The sequence below is a fragment of the Notolepis coatsorum genome (genome assembly GCF_963971535.1).
Source record: "Notolepis coatsorum genome assembly, chromosome: 20".
NCBI classification, from domain to species: domain Eukaryota; kingdom Metazoa; phylum Chordata; class Actinopteri; order Aulopiformes; family Paralepididae; genus Notolepis; species Notolepis coatsorum.
The window spans coordinates 54412407-54421788 of NC_140184.1; the positions used below are offsets into that span (position 1 = coordinate 54412407).

Sequence of the window (9382 nt, forward strand, 5' to 3'; positions counted from 1 at the left end):
TTTGGAAGTGTTGGAACAGAGGCTGGAGGGACTCCAGCAGAGTACGCTTGGGGAGGGGGGGGCTCACTCTCACCACTCAGAGGGTAGGGCCTCGCAGAGGAGGAGCCGCCAATGTCACTGTGTGAACACCTCCCCGCGTAGCCCACTTCAAAAACAGTCTCATTTCATCAGCCACACAACCACACAAGGCCACAGGGTAAACGCAAGAAACAGATGGAAGCCTGAGAGGGGGGAAAAGAGGAGAGGAGGGGAGAGAGGGGGGGGGGGGCAGTGTTGGGGGAGGGGGACTTCTAAGAGTAGGGAAAAGACCTTCGTAGAAGAAGAGGAGAGAATGCTAGGGATGCCCCGATCACGTTTTTTGCCACCGATACCGATCACCGATCGTCATGAGCCATATCGGCCGATACCGATCGTTTTTGATTAAAAGAAATTAAAGTTTATTTTATATAATTTTTTTTATATAAAATATATATATTATATAATTAGACTTGTACTTGTATTATCTGCGAGACATCGCCACCACGCAACAAGCTCCACTGTCTGTGTGTACTCTAGTAGCCTCCAGCTACAGCCAGGATTCTCCGGAGCTGCAGCTGGACCTACACTCGAGTAGCCTCGAGCTACGGCCAGGATTCTCCGGCGCTGCACCTGGATCCTATTGGTATAACGTTACTTAACTGTGCTCAGCAAGCCCTCAGCTCGAATACGCATCGAATCAGTGTTATACGACATTGATATCAGGAGCTATCTGTAGCTACTGCTAGCCGGATATATAACGTTAATACAACGCCTCAGTGAATTATTTAGTTCAATGGGACATTTCGTTTTTAACAGTGAACTAACTTGCGCTAACGTGAGCTAACAGCTAACAGGTATCATACCTACCTACTAGACTTTGTGGAGCGTTTGTTGATGTCAGGAGCTATCGGTAGCTGGCCGGCTAGATACCGTTCGGTTAGACAATGCCTCATCATGTATTAAACTAAAAGTGAATAGTTGACTGGGTCATTTTGTAACGGTAGCTAAGCTAACATTAGCTCAGGGAGACGCCGACACGCCGTCCTCCCGTGTCTCACTAGACTAGACCCGTGTTTACATGCGTGCGGGAGGGGCTGGAGAGCAGACGCCGCACCACCGGTGTCTGAGATAGAACTCAGCGACAGTGAGATCGGGTTTGACGATCGGTGAAAATAAAACATTATCACCGATCACCGATCGCATATTTATACTGATTATCGGCCGATAACGATCGGTGGCCGATCGATCGGGGCATCCCTAGAGAATGCTTCAACAAATCATCAAATAGCATCTTTTGTTTAAGTTGCTCTCAACACCCGTCAAACTCCCAAGAATCATCATATGTGGGCGCAATCCATCCATTTGAGTCCCGAGAATGTATTATTGAAGCCAACAGGAGTAGCCCTCCTCCTACTACTACAGTACTACTCCTACTCCTACTCCTACTCCTACTCCTACTATTACATTACAGAGCCCTGCATTGTACCAATGTGAGCCACCAAACAAGGCAACAGAAATTTTAACTGTCAACCAAGTCATAGGTTGTGGAACTCCTCCTTGCCTCTTAAAGGGGAACTCCACTTTTTTTGGAAATTAGCTTATTTAACATCTTCCCTGGAGTTAGACAAGAAGATACATACCTTTTTTGTCTCTGTGCGTGCATTTTAGCTTTGGGAATAGACGCTCCGTTAGCATAGCTTAGCTTCATCACTGGAAGTGAGGCAGGACAGTAGCCTTACAGTGCCTTACAGTGTATTGCAAGGTCTGACATTGACCAAACTTGATATGCATGACCTTGGTGGGCTCTAGGTCAACTCCTGAAAAGGGGGTCAATGTCAGACCTTGCAATCAAAAGTTAGGGGGCGCACTGAAATTATGGCAAGGGTTATTAGCCCCCTAACTTTTGATTGCAAAGTCTGACATTGACCCCCTTTTCAGGAGTTGACCTAGAGCCCACCAAGGTCATGCATATCAAGTTTGGTCAATGTCAGACCTTGCAATACACTGTAAGGCACTGTAAGGCTACTGTCCTGCCTCACTTCCAGTGATGAAGCTAAGCTATGCTAACGGAGCGTCTATTCCCAAAGCTAAAATGCACGCACAGAGACAAAAAAGGTATGCATCTTCTTGTCTAACTCCAGGGAAGATGTTAAATAAGCTAATTTCCAAAAAAAGTGGAGTTCCCCTTTAACATCTGTGTGGGCCACGTGCACCTGAGATATCAAATTCAAGTTTAATACAGTGTATCGTAATTTCAAACTGTATCATCAATACTCCTCTCGTTCTCTTCCATAGGTCTCTCACTTGTCTAAACCAGTGGTTTTTTGGAATAACTCAACCAGGAAGCACTGACCATGGAACAAGTGAGGTAGGTGGTGCTGTAGAATCAGAAACCTTCTGCTCAGCTTTCAAGTCTCTCCCACCACCACAAGTTGAGTGTAAAGCTGCTAATAAAAAAGAGCTTGCTAATGTAATCAGCTCTACAAAACAAACATGTGTTCCATAAAAAAAAGAGGGGGACTTTTTTTCATAAAGGGGGAAGAAAAGAAATCCCCTTTTTCACAAATATGGTTTTAGGATCAGATCAAAAGAATGCCAAGCCCAGACTCCCCACTGTTGCCCCCTTATGACCCACATTCTCCTGGACCCCAATACAGCTGGGGGGGGGGGGGGGGGGGGGGCTCAAAGAACAAGAGATATAAATAACTCACCAGGTATCCAATACTACAAGGACAGCTTTTGAGGCTACAGGGTTGACTCGCATTCTCTCACTTAAGAGGTTTTACTCTGTTCATCTTGCAGTGCTTTAGTTTGTAAGCTTTGTAAGTTTACAGTTCAAAAAGCTAAGAAAGGGATTAAAAGGAGATGGATTTCTATTGTTGGGGTTAACTTGTGGAATAGTGCTGATGTAAATTTAAGAATGAGTTATTTACTTTTAGTTTAAAAAAATAAAAATGGTTTGTATAGCTATTTTTGAAGGTAACAAATGTGAATACACTACACAGTACATTTTATTTTGTTATTTTTTTGCTTTTTATTTGGAGGCTTAATTTGATAAGAATATAGGACAGGCATATATAAGCATTATGCTTCAGCCTGTACCTTTTCAGTCACTGCCAAAATCAAAAAATGTTGGCAGTCTGGAATGATTGAACTACTACTATTACTACTTTAGGGGTTAGGCTTTTTACGCCTTCTCATGGAGCACAACAACCTCTACTACAGTGACTGAGTAGCTAATATAAGAATATAAGAATTAGGGCTGTCAGTTTATCACGTTAATTAGATTAATTAATTACACAGCAAATTATCACGTTATGAAAATTAACTCAAAATGTATAAAAAATTTAAATATAAATAAAAACATTATATATATTTTTTATCTCATTCATTCCATAAGAACGTAGAATACACATTTACAGACTTTTTTTTAATATGTCCATTTGCATGTTCTTGGTATCTGATTCTAGGGACATCTATGGATCTCAGGGAATGTAGTGTCAGAAATACTGTGTCTGTTACTAGGCTTGAGTAAATTGTAATGAACCAAATGAGAATATCAATAAAAAATATTTTATCTTTGACTGTGAATAACACTATGCTAAAATTGACCAGACCTGAAAAATCTAAGCAAATGAATAAATGGAAGATGATTAAACAGAAGGTTTTGTAGATACAGTACTGAATTCTGCCATCTGGACACATGCCATTTGAAATATGATTATAGAATATAGAATATCAGGCCTAAAATGGTTATGCAATTAAAATGCAATTAATTAGATTAATTAATTACAAATCCTGTAATTAATTAGATTCATTTTTTTATCGCCTGACAGCACTAATAAGAATATATTATACTATTAGGCATAGCTATGGATCATCAATAACTTGTTTACCGACAATCACAGTTGACAATTAACCCTTTCATGTGTAAGTATTTTGTAAGGGGTATATCCTGTATAAGACATTGGTATAAATGGTAATTTCGTTGGATATACACTGTATATTAATGCTTGTGTATCTTATCGTGTGTTGTCATGTTTGTTTATATGTGTGTTTAAAAAATAATAATAATAAAAAAAAAAAAAAAAAAGTATTTTGTAACATTTCCTCCAAATTCTGTCTAGGAATTTTTGGAACTCCGGAGTGTTCAATGACCAGCACCCATCATGACGAATATCATTAGAATGTTCACTCCTCAAAATTCGAATCTCACATGTGATCGCACACATCCTTAATATTATCATTATCAAATAAAACTCTTGACTTGACTTGACTTGAGTCACTTATTATGTCTGAACATTGCTACTACTAGTACTAACCTAAAACTAATGTAACAGGAAGCACTCGTAGGCCAATGACTCAAAGCACAAACAATAGGCCAACAAAAGTGTCAAACTTCCTGAATAAAAGATTCAGGATTTTGGAACCTGCTTTGTGGTCACAAAAACAAAAGGCATCCCAATACATATTGACGTGAGGAGCACCTCTCTGCCTCTTTAATTCATTCTTCCCTCTGAGCTCTAGAAGCCATTAGGCAACACGGGACTCTGTTATTTATGAAACAGCGCTCTGCACAGAGTCTGTCCCAAATAGTTGAAAACAGCCAACGTTTCCAGCAGGGTTCCTTCTTCCATCCCGTTCCAAGGCTCACTTCACACCGTCTGGGAAATGCAAACACACGCTGGAAAACAACCGCACCGTTTCAGATGTTTCCCATGATGCCCTGTAGTGAGCCAAGCTGAAGAAGGGGCCTGTGGACACTTGTGCCTGTGGGGGCCTGGCTGTACAGAGACTCTTGCCCCACAGCGATGCCACGAGCAGGATCCTATTACAATATGAAGATGTTTATTGGAGGCCTGGGCACATGTCAGGCTTAGCGACTTTGACACCATGTGCGTGTGACATGCAAACCCAGGGCTGACCCCTCACGACACTCTGTGCTACAGTTGATCACTCGCACGTCATCTCAAACTGGGCCAGTCATAGAAAAGAGCCCCCACCACACCCTGCTTTTCTCATAATCAACTGATGGGTTGTTATTTTTTATTTTTATTTTTTTTACACCACTGCAACCCATCAAGACAAATCACTGCTATCATAAAAACACCTTGCGGCAGAAGACAAAACAATGGCAGACTTTAGATGTAACTTGGACTTTGATTGGGATGAAAATTAAATAAATGTACCTATTGTTTTGACACCTTGGGACACTGTCAATAGGTTATACTTGCTTCTTCTCACAATGGCGAGCCACACACAATATTCTATCTCATGTCCTAAAAGAAAACTATAGTGGCTTTCTTTGTGCAGGTCACACATCCGAATATGTCCACGTCCATCGTGTGATGGATACTTGTCTGTTCAGAGTGTCTCTCTGCTGTCCTGCTGTTCTGAGTGGCTGGAGGAACCAAGCGTCCTGGTGGTGGACTTTTAGATGGGCTCTCAATCCTCAAAAATTCTGCCTTTGAGAACGTGTCAGTAACCAAAGAGGCTTAAGGCTCCTCTGAAGCAATTCCAACGGCTTTCCTCACTCAACAACAACAGCAGTGTGTTTACCAGGATGCCAAAATACAAAACAGGCATGACCTCCACCCCCACCCCCCATCCCAGCCGTACAATGCACCCTTGTCACCAGACTGTCACACTGCAATGCTTTCAACTCAGGCTTGATCTATTACCTAGAGAGAAAACCTAGCATCTGTTCATAAGCCCAATACATTTTGTTCCTACCATGGGAAGAGGAGACATCTACCAAAGGGTGTCAGCGTGACTATAGCTAAAGCAAAACAGAGGTTACACTGACACAGCAGGTGATAAAAAGCTGCATTTCAATAAATATGAAATGGAGGTGTTTTTTTTTTGGTAGCTACAGAGTAGTGTCCTGAGTCTGGCTTCTGCAAAAACTCAAATGAGTCTTTAAAATCAGCAACAATTTTAAAACTAATTTAACCAAAGATGCCAATTGAAAACAGACTACTCTGTGTTTCCTTCCTGAAATACTTTTTTTTATTAACCCTTTATTACAATCGTTAGGTCTAGTTGTAGTTTCCAGCTTCATCTGTTCGTTTTTTATTCTTACCAGGAAGATTGTGATTATGGAATCAACTATTGAGAAATTAGTCTACTGCTTCTCTTCTCATTTTGGTCAACTCTTTAAGCTTTTGAATGCAATTAAGGAGTAACGGATTCTGCCTGTTTCAAGGAAGAAATCAGATGAATACTTATCTTCTTCAATATAGTTACTGCTATTGTATTGGACATACATCGACTACCGAATAGAAAACAGCAAAGTGAAGTTATTAGTATGTGGCTTTTATTAAAGCGCAAAACGTTCCGCATTTAACCACCATGGCATGTGGCAAAGTGAGTGAGGTTGCGATGGACCTCATCACATACAGGCAGCGCAACTTTTGAGAGGGCGATTACGATAGATCGATTCATCCGATTGGGAAAAGAACACCTTAAGTCTTGTAAGCATAACTTGGTCTTCATGTGCTAAGGACCTACGGTGCGTAATAACCTATTCTCCTAGACCTAGTACTTACCCGAGTTGTCAAGCTGCAGTTATTCTTATGGTGACAGTCCTGTTGCTCAAGGCGGGAGGCCGTGCAGTAGTATTTCTGTTTGACGAGCCAATCATCAATTCCTTTTCTTGCCAAACAGGCATTCACTACAAAACTGTCGCCTGAAACACAAAGGAGCGCCTTGTTATACAATCAGTGTAACCAGTTCCTTGCCCTACCCTTACACGTTGTACCGAAGCCTGTCTATATCTTCAAAGCGCTACGCTTCACAAGCCCATTCTCACTGCAAAACATTATTATGTTTGTTCGGAAACAAAGGCAAATGGCTTGTTGCTTACCTTCTGGACTCTCCCTCGGTTTACAAATCGCAGCTTTTTTTTGTGAGAAAATGTGAGAAGGAGAGATTGAGAAAGGGAGAGAGAAAGCACAATGAATGCTCGAAAAGTACCACCGCAATATTATATAGTTCAAGATGAACAGTCCGAATTCTTAAAGAGGAATAATAAAGAAATCGTACCATGTTTCGAATGCAGTTTACCCATTGCTATGCATTGAGGTGGAGTTGAAAACCATCGGATGAATATAATCCCCCCAAAAAGCAGCGATATCCAGACACAAGCGCGTCCGTAAAGAAAGCAGACTGCGCTCCTGCTCAGTGCATCCTACGGTAACGGAGCCGCACAGCCTTTGATCCAGCGTTCCCCCCTCGGCTCCGCCGGGCGCAGAGGAGGCGCGGTCACCAAAACACGCACTTCAACCGCCGAAGGAACATGATTGACACCTCGCCCCGAGATTAGACGAGTTGCAGGCAGGCAGTCTTTTTGTGTTTTATTGGACCGAGGCGGCACATGAAAGGCAGCCGAGATTCTTTCGAAGTCCCCAAATATAAAAAAAGAACAGCCCCCCCATACCATACCATTCCCAGCCAGCCCAAGGCTACCGGGCGCACTACTATAGGTGACTAGAAGAGAGATACGGAAAGTAAAGTGTGATAAGAGTGCTGAAAAATGTAATGCTTCTGCTATGCTACCATAGCTTGATAAAGTTAATGGATGTGTCTCCATGGCTCACATGGTTTACATTTCACCTCAGTATCTTTAAAAATGGTATAGGCTATTTCATTTAAATAATTTGTTTGATTGATTTCCATTTCCATTTTTCCATTTAGTCATTTAGCTGATGCTTTTATCCAAATTGACTTACACGTTTTTTACGACAAGTCAGCAGGAAGGGTACAACTCTATCAGCTGAGTAACCATGTTCATCAAAGTGTTGAGTGCTAAAATGTAGGTTAGTATATTAGGACAAGTGCATGAGAGTAAGGTTCGTTAGGGTTATTATTATTATTTTTTTTTATATTTTTTTTCTCATTTCAGATATTGATTGAAGAAGTGTGTCTTTAGTCGATGGCGGAAGATCGGGATTCGGCTGTCCTAACTGGTGGGAAGTTCGTTCCACCATTGTGGGGCAAGGACCGAGAATAGGCGGCTTCTCTTTGATGACTCTCCCGGAGCTCGGATAAGGGTGGGCCTGAGGTGGCCAGAAGATGCAGAGCGTAGAGGTATTGAGGGTGTTAGAGACCATTGACCGGAGGTAGGCGGGAGCCGTTTCCTTTGCCGCACGATATACCAGGTCGAGGGCCTTGAAGCGGATTCGTGTGGCAATGGGAAGCCAGTGCAGGTCTCTAAGAAGTGGGGTGACATGGGCCGACTTCGGTAGGTTTGAGATCAGGCAGGCGGCTGCTTTCTGAATGAGTTGAAGAGGCTTGGTGACAGTGGTCGGAAGGCCAGCAAGCAGTGCATTGAGGTGGGAGATGACTGTTGATTGGACGAGGAGTTGGGTGGCTTCTTTTGTCAGGAAGGGGCGGATCCTTCTAACGTTGCTCAGGAGGAATCTGCAGGTTCTGGTTGTTGCTACGATGTGAGCGGAGAAGTTCAGCTGGTCGTCAAGAACAACACCAAGGTTCTTGGCGGCCGGGGATGCGGTCACAGCTACATTCTCCACTGTGATGGAAAGGTCGGTCAAGGGGGAGGATTTGGCTGGCAGGTGAAGCAATTCTGTTTTGCTTAGGTTCAGTTTGAGGTGGTTGGACGTCATCCAGGTGGAGATGTCGGACAGACAGGAGAGATCCGCTCAGAGACGTGGATATCCGAGGGAGGAAAGGAGAGGAAGAGTTGAGTATCATTGGCATAGCAATGATACGAGAAGGCATGAGACGTGATAATTTTACCCAGAGATTTGGGGGAGGAGTCCAAGGACAGAGCCCTGGGGGACACCCGTCTGCAGGGGCCGACAGGCCGACAGGAACCCTCTCCATGACACTTGGTAGGAGCGGTCGCTGAGGTATGATGTCAGCACAGAGCCAGCCACTCCCATTCCTGCGAGGGACACAATGAGGATCTGATGGTTGACTGTGTCGAAGGCTGCAGACAGGTCCAGGAGAATCAGGACAGAGGAGAGGCGCTTTTTCTAAGTGAAGAGCCTTTGTGACCGCTATGAGGGTGGAGTGACCAGTCCACTCTGTGGAGTGACCAGTCCTGAAGCCTGACTGATTAGGATCTAGGAGGTCATTCTGTAAGAGATAGGAGGTCATTCTGTAAGAGATAATCAGTAAGTTGGTTGGATACATCACGTTCAAGTGATTTAGGCCATGGTTACACTGGGGGATACAGCAACGTTTTTGTTGCTGAATGATTAAGTTTGCTGTCCAAGTTAAAAAGAAACGCCGTTTTGGCAGGAAAACGCGTTGTCCTACTGGCAACCCTGAAAAAGTGTTTCCGTTTTGGATACTCGCCAAAACTCGCAGACAATGGTGCCATGTAATCTGCGCGAGCCGG

General features: G+C 43.2%; 1 protein-coding gene across 1 annotated transcript in view; it reads right to left on the reverse strand.

Annotated features, from left to right (window-relative positions):
• Positions 1-7202, reverse strand: part of nkd1 (NKD inhibitor of WNT signaling pathway 1) — a 70943-nt gene extending 63741 nt beyond the window's left edge. The window contains exons 1-3 of the mRNA XM_084337867.1: positions 7063-7202; positions 6884-6916; positions 6567-6706 (exon numbers count right to left, since the gene is read on the reverse strand). Of these exons, the coding sequence (XP_084193993.1) occupies positions 6567-6706; positions 6884-6916; positions 7063-7087 (198 nt within the window). The 5' untranslated portion in view covers positions 7088-7202. The remainder of the gene's footprint in view (positions 1-6566; positions 6707-6883; positions 6917-7062) is intronic.
• Positions 7203-9382: the final 2180 nt, after the last annotated feature.